Source organism: Pyrgilauda ruficollis, unplaced genomic scaffold (genome assembly GCF_017590135.1).
Source record: "Pyrgilauda ruficollis isolate IOZ18807 unplaced genomic scaffold, ASM1759013v1 scaffold2, whole genome shotgun sequence".
NCBI classification, from domain to species: domain Eukaryota; kingdom Metazoa; phylum Chordata; class Aves; order Passeriformes; family Passeridae; genus Pyrgilauda; species Pyrgilauda ruficollis.
This window is the reverse complement of record NW_024519206.1, coordinates 28,584,991-28,608,840: the sequence shown is the minus strand read 5'-3', so window position 1 is coordinate 28,608,840 and position 23,850 is coordinate 28,584,991. Positions and strand designations below refer to the sequence as shown.

The 23,850-nt window shown below is 36.7% G+C and overlaps 1 protein-coding gene across 1 annotated transcript in view; it reads left to right on the top strand.

Moving 5' to 3' along the window:
- CNTNAP2 (contactin associated protein 2) overlaps positions 1-23,850 on the top strand; it is a 1,012,072-nt gene that overhangs the window by 644,555 nt on the left and 343,667 nt on the right. The window contains exon 11 of the mRNA XM_041466404.1: positions 23,416-23,522. Within this exon, the coding sequence (XP_041322338.1) occupies positions 23,416-23,522 (107 nt within the window). The remainder of the gene's footprint in view (positions 1-23,415; positions 23,523-23,850) is intronic.

Sequence of the window (23,850 nt, the reverse complement as noted above, 5' to 3'; positions counted from 1 at the left end):
TTCAGAAACTGCTGCTCTAAATTGCCCTTGACTTATACTCTTCCTTGAAGATGGGGCAACTGAAGATTGCGTAAGAGGCAACAAATGCCACAGGCTGAAGGATGTTACATATTGTATTGACACTGTTCTCTTCAAAGCCTTTAGTTCTTTATCAAATATGAAGAGGTAGAACTTTATTCTTGACCTCTTTGATATGCTAACTATCTCCAACATAATGAGCTCTAGTGGGTTGTTTATCTTCCCTTCAGCCTTGCTGTTCCTGTGACTAAACTGTCTCCTCCATTGCTGTAGCAACAGCTTCACAGAGTGGTGTGCAGCTCCTGCTCATTCTTGTTTCACATTCCTGGGGTAAGAAGAATGTACAGGGTCTTGTTAGATGTTCTTTTTTTCATGAGAAAAATCAAATCAGTGTGAAAAGAGGTGAAGCTAAGGCACAAATAATATAGTTTACTCTGTTTCCAAAGGGAAACCCTCACTGTACTTTTTAAAAAATGCACCAAACACCAAATTGGGGTGTAGAACATGTAAAGAATAAAGCAGTTTCACATGTTAAAACTAAGAAGGCTGTTTTGTTATGAAGAGGAGATTCTGAAAATATTTTGGCACCATAAAAACTCAAGGAAATTTCTTATAAGTGTAAGTATTTAATGAACCATACATCTCTCAAACTCTAGTTCTATGGCTTTTTTTGAAGAAGGCACTTGCTAATAGTAATAGACAGAGTTAATGATGACATCTGGGTGTGAGAATGCTTTCCTGTTTTGAATCTGAACACCAACATGAATGTAATTGCACAGTAAAGGATTTGCTGAGGAAGCCATCATCTCAATAACAGATCTGCTTCTGCCAGCCTAAGATGTAATTAAAATAAAATATATCTCCCAGACAGGAGTAAAAAATAACCAGCAACCTGGTTTTGCTGTTCTTAGATAGAACTAGCAATTAATTATATGTTTGACCAGTGAGAAATGTCATATACTGTGACCTAAATTTTGTTACACTGAATTCTGGCAGTTTTCTGAAAGAAATATATTTCAAAGGTTACACCAACCAACAGTATAGAAGATTGTAACAATAGGCTACAAGTGATAAAAGGAAACACATCAGCCACTATCATAGTGTGCTCTTTCTAAATGAAGTGAAAAGTTCTACTGAAACCAGTGTTATAATGAGAGTGGAGCAGAAATGTGTGCACTGAATGCAAGGAAGATTTACCTAAGTCCTTAGGTAAATGGAGGTCAACCCTTAAAAATACATGGTTTTTTCCTATGGTTGAAATGCATCCCAAAGCTTACAAAGCTGACTGTCAGTGTATTGGTGGAGCAAGCGAACAAATATCAGGGTCGAGTGCAGCCTCTCACCTCTCACTGGCCTTAGTGGTTTGGTTGCCTGGGCAAAGGGTTAGATTTTGGTGCAGATGCCTGTGTTTGTACCAGAGAGGTGTGTGGAGAGCATCATAATATAGAGTTATGAGAAGCTTCTCCACCTCTTTGTTTTCATGCTTCTTGTCTTTGAGCTACACTGTAGCTTGGCCAGTGTCTGGCAATGCACCTCACTAATTCAAGCCCCGACCCACTGATTTCACCTTCTGGCTTGATCTCCTACCTGCCTTATTGCCAGATTGGCTGATGGGACAGAGCAGCAGATGGGCATGGCCAATCTTGCTTGGAATTGTGGGACTTAACAGCAAGTTGCATGCCCTGCCTGCCTTGACTCACTCTAGCTTCCCAGGAAATCTTTCCTTACAGGGCAGCCCATTCTTGCTGTTCCCTGGCAATAGCTTTCTAAAAAGGATGCCATCAAAACCAGGTGAGAACTGCATTGGTCCTCAAGTTTCAGGGCATCCATCAGATGCCTAGGGAAAACATTCAAGAACAGGATAAGTGTAGGAAAATATTTTCTTGGTCTATTTTCCAAACATCAGGAGTTAAAGAAATTCTTGACTGAGAGGGTGCAGTCATGTTTATCTTGCCTGTAGTTTTTCTACTCTGTTTTGAAGTCTCTTCTGCTTTATATTCCCATCTTGTCCTAAAATGCAAAAGTAGTAATCTCTATAGTGGAAAAACACTAGGAAGGACTTCCTTTTGTTTTGGCCCTGTACCTCTGTACTGCAAGAACAATGCCTACTCATTGCTGCTGCCAGTTTACCACACCATTAAAAGCTTGTATTTTACTAGCCCTTAGCTGTCCTCTTCCAAGGCCATGTTAGCCTCTAATTCTTTGAGATGAGATAGGAAGAAATACATGCTCAAGAAGAAATACATATTCAAACACGGGGCAACGTGTATATCTCTAGTGGCAACTGTTGCTTTCAAAATCTTTTATTCTTACTTCATTCTATAATAAGTTTTAGCATTCTTCTTGCCTATTTTGTCTGCTTTTGAACACTGAGCTGTTACCTACAGGAAGTTTTCCAAGACAACCTTCCAAGCAAGTAACTGATTTGTTGCCCTTTATTTTGTAGTCACAGAGCTGTGTTTTTTTCAGAAGCTTTTTAGCACTTGAATAACTTCTCCCACTTACAAAACATGTTCTTCCATTCTGTGCAAATTCTACTTATAATTTTCCAGCAAATCCACTTGACAGCATATTGAAATTAGTTCTATAGCAGAGAAACAGCAAATCACTTGTGGGGTTTAATATTAAAGGAGAAGTGGGCCATTCAGGCATAAATCAGAGAAATCAATTAGAGCTAGGACTCATGTCATTTCAAACTTCAGGAGAACAATGGCTTAGTCATTGCACTGAGAGGGTGATCTTCACTGATAAGGAGGTTTCCTATGTTCCCTGCAGAATTCCACAGTTTTTCTTTAAACACTACCACTGTTTTTTTCATATGAAGACAATTTTTTGTTTGTTTCTCCCTTAGTTTCATCTCTTATCTTCCGTATGTGTTCTGAAATCTGGAGAAGTCAGGGACTGTGTTCATAAGAGAAGATATAAAGGTCATTGTTTTGCATTTTCCCTTATTCATTTGGTCATTAAACAGGAGGATGACAGGAAACATCACAGAAAACACCTTAGGCTGAAGAAATGGTCCTGTCCTCTAAAATGGAAAATATTTATTTACATTAGTACTGGCCTCAAAATTTTTCTGTCAATTTTCAGGTAAGAGGCCAAGGTTCAGCTGTTGTATGGTAGGAAAAAATTTCCAAGCAACACTCTGAAGATTTGAATGAAAGAGCATAAAATTTATCTAGAGGTAGTGCAATCTGTTGTTCTGGTATTGGTTCCTGCAGTACCATTCAAATCCATTGGAATCTAATCATTATCCTTCCACCAAAGGAAAAGATAAATCCTTCATGCTAAGAGAAATGGAGCATCCATGAGGGCTATGTTATATTGTCTTCTGGCTAAATGGCTTCCTAAAGTTGGAGCTAGGTAAAGGATTCATGGGTGTATACTGAGAGCTTGCCTGCCCAGTTTCACCCTGCAGAAAATCCCTTGCAGGTAGAGGTGTCTTTTCACCACATCTGAGTCTATCTCAGGATCAGTTGTTTGCCTCCTCTTCCTCCAGCACTGCTAAGAAGGTACCAAGGCCTATTGGTTTGGTTTCCCTTTTGGTTCCTCAGTCTGTCTGATCTAATCAGCTTCCAGGAGAGAAGTTACTTGAAGTTATTCCTCTGTACGTGTTTTATGCGGTACAGTTTTACAATATCCCTGAAAAAGCCCCACCACATAATGGTTTGCTTTACAGTTTAAAAAAAATAAATTAAGGTGGCAGTTTAATTTTCCCCACTAAGTAAAGCACTTAGCATGATCTCACTTGCTTAAGGTAATTATAGACATGGTGCCTATTCAGCTCCTTGCTTCTTTAGAAAGACTATAAATTAATGCAACGATAAAAATCTACTGCAGTTACATGGATAGACACTTAATGCAGAATCCTTTAGTACATTTTTACATTTTTCTAGTTCTATGGCTAACTCTCAACCTTCCGTTCCAATGTCTTATCCTATATCTAGCAAACATTGCAAAGGGATCATGGTAGCTGAAAATGCTCATAATGTGATGTGGTCTTAGGATACTCATCTATCTCAGCTCACGATATTCTGTGTGGTGTGCTCTAATGTAAGTCTCAATCTTTCTTCAAAGGAGAGGGTAGCCAAGTGAGGTCTTTCTTTCTTTGCGGAGGAGAGGAAAGAGGAGACCTGATTTCTTGTGTGTGAAGCTATCCTTATTGCTATGCACAAAAAATGGCTCTGACTTACAGTAAGAGATAACCTGGTGAACTAGATTTATATATTGCTGTTAAAAAGCTAACGATATCTGTAGTGTACCAAGATGTAAATGTAAAAAAAGGCAGGGGAGAGTAAAGGAGGAGGGAAGTGCAGGTGGCAAAAAAAAGGTTATTCTCGATCTGTTAATTTCTCAAAGGTGAATTTAACATTTTAGGCTTATACAAAGGTTGCCCCTATTAGCTGCAGATTTTTCTATTTAAAATTCTATTGTTGGAATAAAAATCAGGTTATATGTGAATGTTGTGTACTAGGAACTGAAAAGAAGAGAAAGCTCACCCTTTCAGTTGTAGTGGGGAAGTGTTTGCATAGCCAGCATCTAGAAAACATTGGGTACCTATATACAGGTTTCAGACATTGCAGACTCCAGCTGTGATCAGAGTCTGGGAAAGAGCTGGGTGCTTGGTGTCACAGCTGGTCATCACTCCTCTCTTCCTCCATGCCCTCCTTTGCCCTGCCAGTGCACCATGCCTGTCATCTTGCTTCACCGTGCTGCCGTGCTGGAGTGAATGTCAGCTGAAACGAATGTCAGCTGACCGCTCAAAGTGCTGTATTGCAGTGGGATGTATGTCTCACACGAGGGAAGAATTACCCGCTGGTTTGTTGGTTACATGTGGTGACAGAGGAGACCCTGTTTAAAGTGCAGCATTGGCACACCTTAGACAAGAGTGGGAAATTGAGCCATTTTAAGTGCTTGGTTTGAACACTTGCACCCAGGACACCTACTTAGAGAACCCCACAGCATAAGGCTACTGCAGCAGCAGCACCAGAATGGCCAGTGAGCATCCTTGGCTCCTAATCCTGTTCATAGTTGTAAGATGGAAATAAAACCCATGCCTATGCATCATGTTACATTCCTAAATTTCATTAGAAGAGCATATTTGGGAGTTGATGTGAGATCCTTTGACACCATCTACACTTCACAATTTTGGCAAGTGTTGTGCTGTAGGAAGTTTCCAGAAGATGGCAGAAATTAAAATGTATTAGGATATAAGAGTAACAAATTATGACAGCCCAAGAAGAGGTCAGAATGAGATGCTGACATTTTAAAGCATATGTTCACATATTTTGAATGTTTCTTGTGAGTAATAAAACTGAGATACTTATCCCTGCTGGCTGCTAATGATCTTGCTGCATTTTTTTCCTGAGGATAGCATAATGAAGCTATGTGTCCTAACTTCAGTAACTCTTACCTATCATTCTTATTTCCCTATGTGCATTTCAGTCATCTGAAGCATTTTTTGTACTTTTAGTACTTTTTGTACTTTTAGTTCTTTATCTGTAGTTTTCTTTGCAGGTAAAATTAATCATGCATCCTGGCCTTTACTATGCAGTCAAAACTTGACAGCACATGCTACACTGTTTTCATTCAGTTGAATCCCACTGAGAGCCTTGGTGCTATGTGACCTCATGTTTCACTGCTGGGTAACCCCAGGACTCTCAAATATGAGACCTTTTATGACTCTACCATACTCCTAATCTAGCAGGAATCCTGTCTCACATGAGGCCAATACATTGCAAAAGGCTCACAAATTTTGTTGGCAAAATGGAAGACCCTCACATGAGTGTCTCCCAGTATTTAAAATCAAAGAAAAAACTTCCCTTCCAACCTAGGTCTTAGCAAGTTTTAAAAATCATATGTAGATTTATTTGTGGATATAAACAACAAGGGCAATAAAGTACCTAAACAGCAAAAGGAAGATTATGGAAAATGTAGGCCTACTGCTAAATGGGGCTGGAAAATGAGGGACAAGTAACATGGAACAGGCTGAGGTTCTGCCTGTTCTCCTTTCTGCCTTAATCTTGACCATCAAAACTGGGCTTCAGGAGCCTGAGACCCCTCGGACAAGGGACATGGAACAAGCAAGACTTACTTTTTGTGGAGGAAGATGATGTTTAGGAAGCGCTTCCAATAAGAGGGACATACATAAGTCCATGGAGCCTAATGGGTTTACACCCACAAATGCTGAGGGAATGGGCTAATAACTTTGCAATGCCAGCACCAATCACATTTGAAAAGTTGTGCTAACTGGGAGATGTTCCAGAAGACTGTAAGAGACCAAATTTCCCTCCTATCTGCAAGAAAAACAAGAAAAAAAGATCCATGGGAATACAGGCTGGTGAGCCTCATCTCAGTGCCTGGGAAGGAACCATTTCTAAGTACAGGAAGAACACAAGGCTTATTGGGGATAGTCAGCACGGATTTATGAAGAGGAAGTCAGGCATATTCAACATAAAACCTCCTACAATAAGGTGATTGGCTTGATGGACAAGGGGGTAGGGGTATTGGATGTTCTTTACCTTGCCTTCAAGAAAGCATTTGACACTGTCTCCTGTGTCATCCTCACAGAGCAGCTGAAAAAGTGCATTTGGTAAGTGGATAGTGAGGCTAGTTGAAAACCAGCTGAAGGGCTGAGCCCAGTTCTTGTGATCAGTGGCACAAAGTCCAGTTGAAGGCAAGTGGCTACTGAGACTTGATTGATACCCCAGGTATAAATAATGAAGCCAGTACAGCATAATATTTTACTTAATGACCTGAATGCTGGAACAAAGTGCACCCTGAGCAACTTTGCAGATGATACAACAGTGGGAAGAGTGGTGATACATGGCATATCGGAGTGTTCTACTGACATCAGGAGGAACATGAGAAGACTGGGGAGCATCCTCATGAAGTTCAACAAAGATGAATGAAAAGTCCTGAACCTGGGATAAACTGTCTCATGCACCAATACAAGCTGGAGGCTGACCAGCTGGAGAGCAGCTTGAGAGAAAAGTCCCTGGTGGTGCTGGTGCATACCAAGCCAGCAATATCCTGGGGTGCATTAGGAAAAGCATTGCCAGAAGGATGAGGGACATGATCCTGCCCTTCTTCTCAGCCTTAGTGAAGCCACAACTGAAGTGCTGTGTCCATTTTTAGTTCCCAGTAGAGGAGACAGAGAAACATGGACATGTTGGAGAGAGTTCAGAAAAAGCACCACTAATGTGATTAAGGGACTGGAACATCTCTCCTGTGAGGAGATTCTGAGACAGTTGGGACTGTTTCAGGAAAGAAAGCTTGCAGAAGGTGTGATAAGAAACTTCTTTTAGAACAGAATTCTCTTTGTCTTTTTCTTGTCTTTCACATATTCACTAATATTCTTTCTTCTCTTGTGTGACAAACTTCCTTTTCCTACATCACAGACTTTTTTTTTTTTTAAATTTAAACCAGATAATGCCTAATATATTTTTATGATTTTATGACTCTTCAGAATTCTAGGCAACAGGCTTTTTTTCTGAACTTCTGGTTTTGATTGCTGTTTGTAGCCCACTGGGAACCATGTATTCTTCTGTCTGTAAGGACTGTCATTATCTTGTAAACCACACTCAGTTTTGCACAGAAATTGGTAGCATTTTGTCCTCTTCCACTATAATTCGGGGACAGCTTATTTGTATAGCCCTCCTATTTATAATATATATTGCTTAGAAATAATTTATCTTTGTAGCTGAGCAAATTGCAGTATAATTTCACTGCTCTTGCACAGACCTTTCCCTTGTTTATAACAGTGATTTCTGAGTTACAATCTCTCCAATATAAATAATGCATTAGTTCATAATTTAAATGTGACCTATCTTTGCAAGACTGGTGACTCACTATAAAAGATCTTTTTGGGTAGCTTCAAAACTTCAAGCAGATTTTGGTAGCTGATTTATCTCTTCTGATCTGTAACTTGTTGTGAAGGTTTAGCTTTATACGTTTGACAGTGCTGTGAGGACCAAAACTGCTAGAGTCCCTTAGTATGAAAGGAAGTGGCTCACCAGAGAATCAGACTAACCTGGGCTCTGCTAGAATATCATGCTCTAAAATCAGGAGCCTAGCATTGTAGTTACAAGATAGGTTTTCTTTGGTGGAAAAGATGATTGACATAGTTCATTTCCACTTCTGTAGTCCTGGTGGTGTTGATTCTTACAGTTTGTAAAGTATCAAGATTTAAACCCCATTGTCAACACCAACATCTAAAAACATGGAATCAAAGCCATTTCAGGGGTAAAGGAAGAGCTGCACATTTCTTAAACTGTGTTTGTTATCAAATAACACCAGTAAGGTCATCCTAATTCTCTGCTGTCACTAAATGGGTATTTTTTCACGGAGACCATACTGCACAAAGAGGCAAGTGAAAGGAAGCTAAATCCATTGCATCCTGTTAATACCACTTAAGAGCTCTAAATGATACAGTGAATCTATGTCTCCAGTAATGTTTTCAGGTTTGAAGGAAAGAACTTGCACCCACTTTTCCCCCAAACTGACAAAAGTAAAAGAGGAAGAAGACCAGTGAAAAATGAGATAAATTTAGGGTAAACCCTGATTTTTTTGGAAGATATCTGGACCCTTATTTTTTTAGCAAAATGTAAATCCAGTAAATTCAGGACATGTACTTAAGGGCTTTCAAATTCCTACATACCGGCCCCAAAACCCCCCATGAAGAACCAAAAGGCATTCTGTGGGCTACATTGCATTTATTCTATACCAAACATTCACACTTCAAGTTTTAGCTATACATCTATAGATGAAATGGAAAGACAAAGAATGGTGTTTTCACATAATGGCATTTTTTCCAATTGCGTTTACTTTTTTGTTTATCAGACATACATGAACTTGGTATTTGTGCAATAACTGTATACAGGTGGAATTTTGCCAAGGCCTAAATAATACAAAATGTCTTCTTACTGCATAGTTAAACATATTCTTTAGCATTTGTCTAGAAAAATGTCTCTTTGAATGAATCAAGTAGCATAGTCACAGTGTAAGAGAGCATATGCAGTAGTATTCCTCAGTAAGAAATACACATCTAGCAATCTTGAATTTTCTCCCTTTTTGGATAATTTCCATGACATTTTTTAGTTCTCATTTAAACATTAATAATTGTGCTTTGTACACCATCAAGAGCAGTAGAATTATGTTTTCCAAGTTTTCTAGGCTTAGTGGCAATTTTAGTTTGATGCTGCTTCCATTAAACACTACTGTAGAATACTCTATAAATAAGAGAGAACAATTATTCACTTTTTATATAACCTGAAGAAACATATTGTATATTTAAGGTAATAAGATGGGAATCACTAATGACAAATAAACAGCTAAGACTTTTAAGAGTCTTTCCATTTTTAAGGGAAAAGTCACAAAGTCTTTTAAGTTATGAGAATAAGTGAATTGGGAGTATCATTAAAAGTATTTTGAGAATGTGATTGTATTGTTTGGTAAGTTGGATGTGGCATCTGATAGACTGGAAGAAAAAGTCATGCAGGTTGCCACTTTCATATCTGGTTCACTTTCTATTGCTCCTTATTTTTTGTTTTGAAGTATTAGAGAAATAAATATATTGAGTTGTTAAATCTTAACTTATTGTGTTTCTGAGCTGATGCTTTAAATTTCTTATCCATTGGTGCTGAGCTCCATTAAACTATGACAAATGTTTCTTAACTGCCTTTACATAGCTTGGTCAAATCCTTGATTTCTAAGATGAAGAGCCAAAAATCAGGATTTATGAAAGTCTAATAATTAAGTATAGGATGTTTAGCAGATCTTAATTCATCTGATGCTATCTTAAATATAATTAATTTCATAAATTTATGTGGCAAAATGTAAAGAATGGCTGCACCACACCACTGTATGCTATTACTTTCTATAATCTTGATTCCAGTGCTCCACATCTGAACACTGGAGAGATAAAAATATATTTCCATTAAACACTAAAATGTACAATTTTTAGGAGGAAGATAGTAAGAATTTGTTTTTCAAATTTGGAACATTTCCTTTTGCTTTGGATTTTTTTCTGAGTTATCTTTTAAAAAAAAATTCCCTTTTTGTCTGTTTAGCTTTGTTTTGCAGAGCAGTATGCAGGTCCTTCTTTATCAAAAAAACAGGAGCTATGGATGCCTACCAGTGAACCTGGCTCTTCTGGCAATGCTTTACAGGCTGGCTGTGGATTCCACATGAGGCTTCCAAAGCTTTATTGACTTGTTCCTGTTGGAATAATTCACATAAACTCTAGTTTAATTTCTGCAGATCAGATTTGTAAATGCTGATTCACGGATTTTGCTATATTTCATGATCCAGAAACACTTTTTCTAAATGCAGCAGAGCATTAATATAGAAGCTACAATCTAAGCATTAGCACTGTAAGGGTTACTTGTTCCTTTGCTGCAAGGACATACGTAAATTATACATATCTGACATGAGTATAATCTACATATGACACCCTGTGGATGCAAACATTCAATGACATTATAAAACTCTGGGTTCTGTAAAGGCTTTTATGATATTTTTCAGCATTCTTTTTCTGACCAGTGACAGGTAGAAAGAAGAGATGTGTATCTGAGGGCAAAGCAGACCTAAAGTAACATACCAAGTTGGCAGGTATTGTACGTAAAGTGGGGAAAAAAGTCATGTCTTTGCCTGTGGTTCCTGACCAGAGGTTACTGCAACTGGGACTTTTTTGCTACAGCTCACCATATTTATTATTTTGTAAGTACAGGTCAGCATAATCATGACTGGAATCTGGGATACCGTTTCTCTGCATCAATCACTCTTACATTATCTGTTAAATGCAGATCTTCCAGAAAAGATGGAACAGCTTCAAAGATCTTGATGTCGGCAATATTCAGTAAGAAAATATTTGACCAGAGAAGATGGTTGCTTCAGCATTTCTTTCCAATCTCTCATATAACAGGGAGATGGAGCAGTCAGAATTTTTGACGCGTTTTTAACATGCTAAAGTTAAGGGACAAGCACTAACTAAACAAAGCAAAGTTTTAGAAGAAAAAAATGTATATCATACACCTGGCATTTCAAAATAGTTAAACAATGAAAAGATATATCATTTTTGTAGCAGTGGCCATGTTTGCATTCTTTTGTACATATGGCACCACATCCCTTTGGACATAAGGTAAACAGAAGGCCTTAGCAGATTTCCATGAATCAGTCAAAATAGCTTGAGTTTAAAGAGAATATGTATCAAAAAGAGAGACAATTAGATCTTTTTCAGTGTCAGTATACAAGTGCAAGTATCTTGACATGATGAGTTGATTATATTGTTCCATGCTTCCCAAAACAGTAATTTTATTGGCACTTGAGGTTACAGTAGTTCATCTCTTTCCTGTCCTTGGAGACTGTGTTGTTTCCTTATTTTCTTATTTTAAGCAGCTCTCAATTTCTGTTCCTCAAGTAGTTTGAAATACTTCCACTGACAGTGCTCACACTTGTGATTAAACACTTTTTTTCCCATATTTTTTCTTCTCCTTCACTTTTGTCTTCTACATACAGTGTGTCTCTGTATCTCTTTTTCATTTTTCAGTTTAAGTTCCTTTCTTAACTTTTTTGCAGCCAATGGTGCACAACCAGTTTAGATTGCTCCCATATCAGATCTGCTGAATTTCAGACTAACTTCTTATTCCCAGTTCAGCTGTCAGTGCAGATATCAAAGCTGCAGAGGTTCTTTCAGTATTTTTCTTGCATACCGCCCTACTCAATGGCTCCCAACTCATTTTTCCCTCATGAAAATATTTGGAAGTATACTTTCAATGTGAAACAGAGGGTTGGGATATGTTATTACTTGGCTTGATACAGCCTCATCCACATAGTATATTTTACATTACATTTAAAAATGAAAAAATATTTTAAACTGAAAAAGACACTCTTCATTTTGAACGTGTCAAATGATATGTTTCAAGAACTTCAATGTGTTTTCCAACATTTTTCAAGTTGAGATATTAATCAAATCTGGCCCTTTCCTCTGAAGAATCCGTTTCAAGAAGTGTCAAAGATTTGGTGACAAAATGTCTGGAAAGCAAAAGGAAAATATTGGGTAGGGATTTTTTCCTTATTTTCCTCTTCTATTTAAAGAAAAATCTCTAAAACTATCTATGAGCCTGTTCTTATTCTCCTGGAATACTAAGTGCATGAACTACTTCAGAACCAATGCTGGAAGTATGCTACTATTTTTTTCTGTTCTGGCTTATGCTTTGTTTGCTGAATTTCTGGACTAAAATTTATAACAGAAATATGAACCCTTGAGAAATCAAAGCTTATAATAAACTGAAATACTGACAGACCCTGAACTATGGTTCCCAAATTGCAGTGCTTGAAATGCAAAAAACAGAATCAGGGCCCTTTAAAGTACTCCAAATTATAGTCTATCAATTGTTCTATAGGGCAATCACAAGTCTATTTTGGTAGAATAATAGAATCCCATCAATGAGCTATTTGTAACTAAAATTAGGCATACCAGGGTCATGTCATTACATTTTTTACAGTCAAGTACATGTTATTAGAACTGTTGTATCCTCAGTTACATTTTCCATAAAAACAATTTTGCTCTAAACATGAATTGTTTTCTTGAAAGGACTTCCATTTTCAGAAGCTTGAAATTGCCATCATTCTTGGAAAAAGCATGTGTATATGTTTATACATATTGAATGTAGGTGTAAGAACAGAAAAGCACCTGTGTGCGTGCACACACACCTACTTATTACTTCAACAGGAAGCCTCCTGGCTCCAAAACAGTATATTGCACAAGCCTAAGGTAATAAATGAATTGTTTATTACTTACAGTACATATCTGTTTTCAGCAAATTGGAAATGAATTGAATAATAGGTTGTGAGTAGAGCACTGTATTAGTATATTTATCGCAGAGCTGTGACCGTGCTGCAGCAGAGCTGCAAATTCATTGTGGCACATTCTTGCTTTTCATGTCTTTAGACTACTACACTTATTATATTGCAATTTATAAAATATTTTAGGTCTTCTATAAAAGAATAAAATACTGATGTGCACTAAGAACAGAGATAAAAGACAGGGGAATAATTCAGTTTAACCTGCATGCTTCATGTTTTATAGATGATATTTTAGCTGAGCATATTGCTGTTTCTGGTAGATGGCAGAATTGTCAGAGTACAGGTAAAAAAGCAGATTGTGCAGATTTTAGCATATGCTCCATGTTAATTTGGAGGAGAATAGAGCAGTGCAAAAAGATAACTCATTTCTGTGTTACTGTTTATTGCTATTGTTGCTCATGATGACTGCAATGATAGGGAGGAGGAAATTCCATCATGATAACATCCTATGCAAGTATAAATTAAACCCTTTTTTCTGATCCAAAAATCTTGCAAAGTAAAAAGAGAAATGGGAATAGAGAAGGGGGGAAGGGTTACTAATAAATATGCACATTACATTGCCTCTAACCAATGATGAAATATAATTAAGCTTTGTGACTCTATGGGTCAGCTCAGGGAGAGTGTTCCATGCGAAGTAAATAATGTGTGAATGCTGTCTACAACTGATTCATTAATGATTGATCCAAGTCAAATTTAAATTAATGGCTCAGAGGACCTAGTCTATATGTCCTTGCTGATATTGAGCAAACTAGGAGTTGGCAAGGATGTACTGCAAGAAAAGCATGTTGACCTCAGCTCTTCCTCTATAGTAGAGTGGGATAACTAAAAGTGTTGGGTGGTTTTTTTTTTTCACTCTACCAAGAAATAAGGAAGATCTGAGTTTCTCTCAGAGGCAGGAGAAATTAATGTCCTTGACTTATATGTTCTACTAGGGACTTAATAATGAAACTGGCAGATATACCAGTCATTAATAAATGCTTCAGAAAAAGTTCACATTTTCTTCCGTCTCACATTTGCTTAATGCATAGATTGTGTGTTTTGCTTTACCACCAAGACTATGTTTTTGTTTTGAAGGGGAAAACCTTCACTGCTCAGACAGAAAATATTTTCTACAACATTTGCAGAAAAGACTCCTCTGGTTGCATGGTTACTAGAGCAATCCACTGGAATTAACCATTTATCATCTGAATGGTAATGCAAGATCCACATTTTCTGTCAAGACATTCGGACTTGTATTAACTTTACCATCAAATTAGTATTTGTATGATAAATGGTTCCTAAGAGAAGATTCCAAGTTGTCTCTATCACAGTGAAGAAGATGGCCAGATTCCTAACAGTAATGATAGCAAATAGTAAAATAATAATAATTATAATAATTTTTAAAAGGTGGTTTACATTAATCAAATCAAAATCAAAAGTTAGTCGTACCAGGCAAGTAAAAAGACCACTTGCTGTAGTGATTTTTTTTTAGGACTACCATTATTGTTTAGTATTTTTAGACAAAATCATTAAGGCAATGTGCACTTTTCAAGATTGGCACCATTTTGGTAGTACCAAATAATGTTTTACCTCAAGTTTCCTTTAAATCACAATGCCATAGAAATTGGGACACTTTCAATATGTTAAACTCAAAAAATACAACTCTATCTCATCATGTCATAGCCAGATTAGTAAATTAGAATGCTGAGCCAAGACTGTACCTATATCAATAGTAGCTGATGGCATCTGATAGCTTCATGACCATCGAGGTGATTCATGTGCTCGACATTTGCCAGGCAAGGGATATTTCATGGGCTGTGCTTTTTGCATATGATGCAGCAAAATTTTGTCACCTATTTGAAGATCAACATGAGATCATTTTTGTCCCTCATTAAGAGGCAGGCAATCAAAACAAGTAATGTAAAATATTAGATGCTCTATCTTGTGCACCAAGTAGTGGAGAAGCATCATAGCCAAAGGCTATGACAGTCCACATCCAGGTTTGATTGACACAGAAGAGACTTTCAATACAAAATCATCTGTCAGTATTGTACCCGTCTTTATTACTGAGTAACATTTTACATTATGGGAAGAAACATAAAGGATTCTAATTACCGTTCCTTTAGTCCCCAAAATATAAATTTAGGCATAATCTCATTTAAAACACAGCTCAATAAATTCTGTATTTGTGTGGCGATCCAATGCATGATCAGTTGTGTTTATTAGCAGGGAATATTGTAGTCACTGTTCTGTATTATATAGGTTCTTCACTGGTCCACATGCTCTGATAATTATGTTCTTCTACAAAATAAGAGCAACTTTCTTCAAATGTCTAACTTGGATTATGAAGCTGACATCATAAAATCTCAGGAGCTGTATTTAATTAAAGCTGAAAAAAAGAAGAAATAATAAAGAATTAACAAGATACCAAAGAAACTATTTTATGGTTTGTTCTCAAGCCTAGCCAGTATGTTCTACTTTACCTATTTGAAATAGCAAAAGAGAGGTGATTAGATGAATACAAAACTAATCCAGTCAGATTTTGAACAGGGCAATACTTGGAAAGGTTTAAAAATTTCTTCAGAGACTTAGTAATTAAAACCCGTGAGGTTCTTCTAGACAGTCTCAGTGCTTAAGACATATTCTCATATCCCCGGGAGGTCTGAGTTGTGCCATGGCACAGTTAGGTTAGTGAATAAATGCCACTCCCGCGTGTTTGTTCAAATAATAAACTCAAACACATCAGTCCAAAAATAATTGTTATACAGAGCAGCTTTCATCTGCTCTAGAAAGCCTTAACCTGGTTAATGACTAGGCAAAGGTCTTCACAAGGTAGTGGAAAAGATTAAAAACATACCCCTAGGAGATAAATAATATTTCATAGCTGGCCTTTTATAAAAGTTTATTCTTCCTTTTTTTCAACTCATTTAACTGGCTTAAGATAGATGCAAATGTTCTTATTTACACCAGCTGAAGACCTAAGCCTCAGTTTTCTGACTAAAACATTGTACAACAGATTGTCGTTTTATCTAGCCTGATTAGTTCATTTTATGAATTTCTGTGTTTATCATCTACCTCTGTAAGATTGTCACAGCACACTCTAATTTTCAGCTTTTGGACTACATGCAGCCTATGGGCCATTTACATTCACTTTATCCTGATGTTCCCAGCTCCCTGCCCTGCCCCGCTCCAGAGAAGACAGACAACCCCTGAGTAAGTGCTGCCAAATACACCATTTCCTCTAGCTTCAACTCCACACAGAGCTGGTCTCCTGCTGTCATGATACAATTAGTAGGAACTGACAGAATGGATTCCAGGGCTGTGAAATTCCCTTTTGTTAACTCTTGCTGAGATTCATCCTCCCTTGCTTTGCTTCAGCAGAAGTGGCAACAGTTGGAGTTGGACAAAAGTAGTTTTCCAGCCATCAAGACACCATAGAACCTAGCTTATGCATTACACACAGGTACAGAAAATTGTCTACAACAAATGCAGAAAAATGGCTTATCCAGCTTCTGCAATTGCTAAAGTGGAACCACCATGATTTAATTCTAAGGAACTAATTCATAAACTGTTCTGAAAATTAAGAGCAGTAGAAAAGAAAGGAGAAATCAGTCTCTACATTGTTGTGTACAAAATAAGAACTGCATAAATCCAAGAGAATAATTTAATCTGTATCAGCTAACTGTGGTACTTTATCTATTAAATTCTCCATTAATCATTCTAATGCAAACAGTTTAGCATGGAACCTTACAGATCTGAAGATAACACCAAAAAAACTGTTTGACAACCTTTAGTGCTAATATAGCATAAAGGAACTTTTCTTAATCAAATGTCACTCCATGTTTTAAAATGGATTTTTCCTTTGCAAATCACAGTCTTTAAAAGTACCCCACTTTTTTTTTGATCTTGTGACAGAATAGGTTTGATAATATCCACCAAAGAAACATGAAGGTCTTGTATTGCTGTAAGTGACAAAGAAAGGATAGGTACTTCTTTTTTCAGGTTTATTTAGCTCTGCCATTGTTGATTATATACATGTGTGCACAATTAGCTTAGAAGTCAGCAGCAAGTTAAACAAGTTTGGGAATTATTGTGAATCTAAGTTAATTTTACAGTCCCTTCCATCTGCCCTTTGTGCTGCCCTGCGTAGGAGTTCCAAATCCTATTGCTGAAAATCTCAAGGTCAATTTAATACTTATTACCTTTTAAGAAATAAGACATAATCTTACAGGCAGATCAGCTGGTTTCACTTTCCTTTGGGATACTGTGAAAAACACAGACTCTCTATGGAATGGTTAATTTTAAGCTAATATTGGTACAGTAGAACTCTGCAATAGCACTGTGTCCTTAATTGGATGATTGGGATATCTTATTTTCAGTATGTTTTTACTATGATGAGTGCAATACCTCCTGTTGCATTAAAGAGCAGCATCACTGCAAACAGATATATATGTTTAGAAAGTTTTTGTGATTTGGTTACCAGTTTACAAAATGTCTTTTAAATAAACAAACAGATCTTCAGTGGTTCAAGATACCAGCTGAAAGCATTTATTGCTCCTACAAATTATTTTCCTTATATGTTAATTTTTACATGTAATTTTTCATGGTCTTCTTGAGCAGTCAGGTGATTCTGAAGAGTAAAAAACTTTTAAATTTTCTTAATGTTTTAAAAGTCTTTTTGTTGGTGTGGATAGAGGTAGATGGTGACAGAACAACATGCTCAAAAGGACAGCAGCCTGCATTTTGGAGGACCTTTGCAAAAAATGGTGATAAAAAATACGGATTTGAAGGATATGTTTGGAGGTGTCAAAAAGGGTAACTATTGGGCAAATACTGGAAAAACACTCAAAACAAACCGATAGTAGTTCGTTCTGAAGCAGAGAAAAGGACAAAAAAGCAGAACAGAAGCAATTTGAGAGAGAAATGAGAGGTGAGGTGTGAGCATGAGGAAGATTAGATAGGGATTTGATGATGAGAAGGAAAAGATTGAATTTCATGTTAAGCATAATTCATCCTGGGTTATTTTCCTTTGCAAAAAGCCTTTAACATTTTGTTCTGCTCAACAGAAGTTCTCATGCTGTCATTATTGCTGTAGCATTTGAGTTCTTCTCACTACAGCTGCAGGCAGTACATAGCAAATATTTTGTGGGGTGTGTGTGTTCCTTTTGACCTCTCAGGTGGAGGAGCAGTTGCACAGGTGAATGTTTTCCTTTGGTAATTTCTTGGCTTGATTGTTTTAAATGTATATGTAAAGAGCGTTGGTTTAAGTTGTATCTAAAAGCAAGCTGTATTTTGCACTTATGTGGGAAAGGGAAGCAGGAAGGGAGAAGGCAGGGAAATTAAGGAAAGGTCTGTTTTACAGGAGTGAATTTTAAGATTTTTGATGGTTCTTCAGTACTGAAAGACTTTCACAGTCTGCATGTGGCCATATGGGCATTTGCCTTTCTGCACAAAAGAACTTTTTATGCTCTTGCTCAAATGATCTCTAAACCCCAAAATTGGAGTCAAATACCCTTTGGGCACAATATGTCTAGGCAAGCTAGTTAATGTTTTAAATAACCCTGCCCTGAGGGACATGGTCCTCTAAAAAGACTGAGGCAGTGACCTGTTGACCTACAGAGAATAAATGGCACATGTACAACATTAAGAAATCATAATCACATAATGAGAAAAAAGAGATTGAAAGAAATACTTTCTGTTTCTTATGGAATATGAAAATACCCAGATTAGAAAGGTGTCTGGAGAGACCTCTGAGCTCATTCTCCTGCCTTCAGGCAGACCCAAGCATACTTAAGTCATTCTTGATGTATGTTGAGTTGCTTCTGAAAATACTTTCTACCACTAATGAACCTCATTGCATCTTTGCCCTTCCCCTGTGGACATTTCTAGCAGTTTGTAACCTTCCTGTTTCCAAGAATGTTTGTGCAATTGAAAATCAGCCATTGCTCATTTCTGCTGAATAGGCTCTGAGGATTTCTACATGGGTCTGATATCATTTTCCTGCTGATACTAACATTATGAGATGCCTTTTCTTTGTCTTCTTTTTTTTTTTTTTTCTTGCTGTCAATAGTATGTTGAGCTTATTTAGGATCACATGTAGAACAAATCAAACATAAAACCACAAAAACCTCCAAATAAACAAAAACAAAACAAAAACTAAAACAAACAAACCAACCAAACAAACCACGCCAAACAAAACCAATCAAATAACAGCAGAAAAAACCCTGAACAAATTTTTAAAAAGCTAATGATTTTGTATTATGAGATGACAGAGTTAACCTGATGTAATTAAAAAAATAGAGAAATCCAGATCACTGGACACCTATTAATCTGCCTTTAGTAGTTTTATTATGTTTTTGAGGAAAACAAGGAGTTATCCTGAAGTAAATGCAAGGTAGATAGAATGCAGCAGATGTTTATCAACAGTGGATTATTCAGGATTAATACGATCTCCTTCTCTGGTAAAGCACAGAGCTTTTTGTGTCAGATAGGAGAAAAGTAATAGATCTATTTTGCCAGATGTCAATAAAATATTTGATATATTGTAATGATGGAAATTATTAGCTAAACCAGGAAAGATGGGGTTTGAGGGAGGAATTGCAAACTAACTTGTGAACTGTCAAATGGAATTGTCTCTCAATTTATACTGATGGGCTAATGGCTGGCTGGGAGATGAGAGTTGCTCAGAGATCAGTGCCAGAGAAAATCCTATTTAATGCTCTAACCTTGGCTCAAAATTAGGAATATCTTGATGAAACATGCTGATGATACAGATTCAGCCCAGAAAAATAACCTGAATGATTTGAATGACACAATGGAATTACAGCACACAGTAATGCTGTTAAAAACAGTAGCAAGATTTTCTGGATGCAATGGAAATCATTGGTTGGAAGTGATGAAAAGAAGAAGGATGGGAATTTAGTGAAGGTCTTTACCATGGTGAGAAATCTCAGGATGACTTTAAGCCACTATTCTTTAGTAGTCAGTAAAATGCTATATATTAAGTAAAATAATTTCAGTAAAGAAATTAAAAAATTCTGATCAACTCTGAAATCACAAAACTGATAAGATCTCCTCTAGAACACTCAGCAGAATGCAAGCACAAACAGGAGCAGAGCTACAAGGAAGAACTGTGAAAAAAATTTTTTCCAACAGGAGACTTCATCTCACAAAACTACAGACTAAAAGAAGTTATGATTGCTCCCTGTAAAGCATGGAGATGTAAATCCAAAAGGAAAACAAACACTGTTTGATAAACAAATCAAAGTCTCCAAATAAAATACCAAACCAAACAGCATTTATCTATGGATAAATTTTGGGGTGGAAATTAAAAGACAGCGTATCATACTTGAAAGGATGAAGTTCTGGACTTGCCTTTCAGAAGGAGCCATAGAGCAAGAAAGTTCTCGAAATAGAGTGCAACATTTTGCAAGTTTTGAAAGACGGGTATCCACACTGGGAGGAGACACAATTTGGTAATGAGGAACTTGCAGTTCTGCTTTGTGATAGTTTCTAACTTCAGAGCCTGGTTTAGGAGGGAGGTGCTGTTTTGAAGGTTTGTTTTGTTTTATGGGGTTTTTTATGTAATGAAGCCTTATTCCTAAAGGAGAAGAAAGAACTGAATTGCTTAGAAACATAGTCTTTTAACACAAATCATCCACAAATCATGCATGCATTGAATTTTTTTGAGGTTTTAAGTGTATAAATTTTGCCCGTCTACAAAATGATGAGCATAAGGTAGATAAATGTAATGATTGTATCTGCTCAAAATACAAATCTCATACCACGATGTTTGTATATTGAAAATTGCAGATTAGTCTCATTCTATAGAAAGAAATGTGTTTGAAAAATAATGGCGATTGCAGTGATGCATGTTATTCTTCATTATATGGTTTACTGAATTAAAACAGGGGTTTTTTGGGTTTTTGGGTTTTTTTGTAATTTCTACATTCTGAATATCTAGCATTTCTTGTAAACTCTATTATAGTAGGTAAGGTTTGTCCAAAATGTGGACAGATGACCACCAGATTATGTTACAGAAGTTTGCTAATGGACTTAATAGAAAATAAATCTTATCATTCTATCTGATAAACTAACAGAAAAGAGGGTGAAGGGAGAATGTCAGGAAATGATCCTATAGTCTGATTTAATCTTCAGTGTGCACTAATGTTAGAATATTGTTTACTCTATTTTTCTATAAGCATCATCTTTAGAACAGCAAAAATCAGATTAAAAAACAAATTTTGCAGATGCAGATCCAACCATCCACTGGAAGCCATTACACTAATCCAACCATCATACTGGAAGCATAAAATTAACATTAAGGAGTTTGCTGAATATCTCTGGTTTTATGACTTAATACACTCCATTAAATGATACAGATAATATCTAGTTTTCATCTTTTTGAAGATTAAGTAATTTACCTCAGTTATATAGTCAGTAATGCAGTCTCTTTACTAGTTATGTTGCAATAAAAGTAAGTTATACTGCACTAAAATGTGAAACTAGTTGCGAGCATTGCGTATGAGAGTTCATATAAATATCTGGTAAAATTCACATAGAAAAATGTTTGGTTTGGTCATTGGGAAATTACTTTTCAAGTAATGCATGTTCAAATGTAAATGAAGAAGAAAATATATAAAAAGAAGTTATTTTGAAAAGCTGAAAAAAATACAAAACCTTATACTGATTTAGGAACTTTTGTAGTTATTTACAGCCTTGAATAAAAGTTACTTTTATGAGATTATTTTTGTAATGCCATTGCTCTTTGCTTTCCCTGCTCTTGTACCCAGGAGCTATGGATTCATGTAAATTGTTAATTATTTGTCTGTTTAGAAATGTGCTATTTTACACTCTCGTTTTTCTTCTGCGGTGTTGAGAACACAACTGGATAGCAGTAATCAGCTCTATCTATTCATTTAGCCTGCCACACTTATAAAACTAAATTAATTCATTTAAACCACGCTGAAGACATAATTTATTGAACTGTGATAATTGCCTCAGGTGGTTTCACTGTATTTTACTATGGAAAGAAGATTTTTAAGTGCTTTGTTTCTTGCTTTAGAAGAGCATTTCTTTCAGAACTATTTTTAACCATGCCAGTATTTTCTGACCTTTTTGGAAAAGAATGGGTAGCCTTGAGTTGTAAAGGCCGATATAGGACATAAGACATCTATATTCCATATATTTTGGGGAACATGTACCGGCATGCACAAAACAAAAAACAATTTCTAAATGAGAGTATAAAATACTCAGTTCTGCAAGGCATATTGTGACAGAAATTATTCTTGGTTGTTGAGCCATGAATGTGAATGCTGTTAACTGGAAACTGAGGAAATAAGAGACTGTAAGCTTATTGAGGAATGGCCCAGATCCTTTCAGTTTCAATGTTTCTACATAGGAAAGCGAAGCTTTCCTTGGATGCTGTTTGTGAGAGAGTTGTTAGCTGTCACAGGAATACAATGAACTTCAGATTTATCTTAGAGATAAGAACACTTATTTTTTTATGCATTACTGAAAAGATCCTCTTTGTCTAATAGGGGCTCTCTTAGTTTTAGTTTTTAATTTAATAATAAAAAAAAAAAATACAGATTTGCCAAAAAAAAAAAAAAAAACATAAAAGGAAAAGTCCTTTGTTTCTTGATCAAAAAGGCAGAGCCCATACTGAGTCTGATTATAACTAATTTAATAAGGAAAAAACATTCTTTGAAATGATATTTCAAAGTCCTTTCAAGGAAAAGAAGTTTAATAGTTTCAGAGGTGAAAGTAAATGGTAATTCCAATTTTTAACTATGTTTGACAGAAAAGAACCTGGCCAAACTCAAATCTCTGAAATCACATTTAGATAATACTTCAAACAATAAAAATATGTTTAGCTATAACTTTGGGGTTTTGCTGTTCCACTTTTTCATTCCTCCCACTCTCCAGCAACAGTGTAGCTGGAGGGAAGAAAAGCAGGCATGTGGGAGAAAGGTGAACAAATCTTGCCATAAACCCCTGTGACAAGAAAAAATTACACAACTATTACAACAAAGCCTATGGTCAGTTTTAATAATGCAGCTTTACTAATTTCCTTCCATCCTAGCCAGCAGGCAACTTGTCTCCCTTTTATCCCATTGATGGCTACAGAAAGATGAAGAGCAAGCCAGTGGCATTTTGTTTTTAACATCCAGTCAGCTGTGGGACTGGGTTCCTTGAGGCGTGACACCACCTGCACAGCAGGAGAAGGTGTGACATGTGATGTTCTTTTGGTTTTGAAAGCTGAGTACCAGTCATATGTTACATAGAACCCCGATTTATGATGATCAATCTGTTCCGCCTTTAATGTGCTTTTTTACTGTCTGTACAAAGGCTTCAGCAAAGCCTTCAGGAATCTTTTATGCAGTTTAATCCAATTGTGTGTTCAGATATAAATTCTGTTAATACACCTAAAATAGCAAGGATTAATTACTAGACGAGGATACACAGCTTGTGCAGCTCAAAATTTTGCTTTGTGTGAATCTTGATGCTCATTTTGGTTTCTCTTTCTGTCTTTGCATCTCATCCTGACAGGTGTGTGCCCAATCACTGTGAACACGATGGTAAATGCACCCAGACGTGGGACAGCTTCAAGTGCACTTGCGACGGAACTAGTTACAGTGGTGCCACTTGTCATAACTGTAAGCTACCCTGCAGTTTCAAAATTTCAATGGAGTAGGGAAGTCTCTCACGTCTTTTGGCTGAGATTTAAAAAAAAAAAAAATCATTCTTCCTTTCTGGTTGTTAAAGATCCTCGTGCCTCTTTTGAAAGAAGGTGTTGGCTTAATCACCTTCTGCATTTCCTGCATTATAACATGTTTATAGAGCACTGTACTGTGCCATGCTATCCACCAGAGCAGTTCAACAGCAGCTGGGTTTACTGAGCAAACACATTCTCAGCAGCTGCACACAAGAAACAGTTTCAAATGGAAACTGAATCTGCCCTAAACTGTTGGGGAGAGCTGCTGA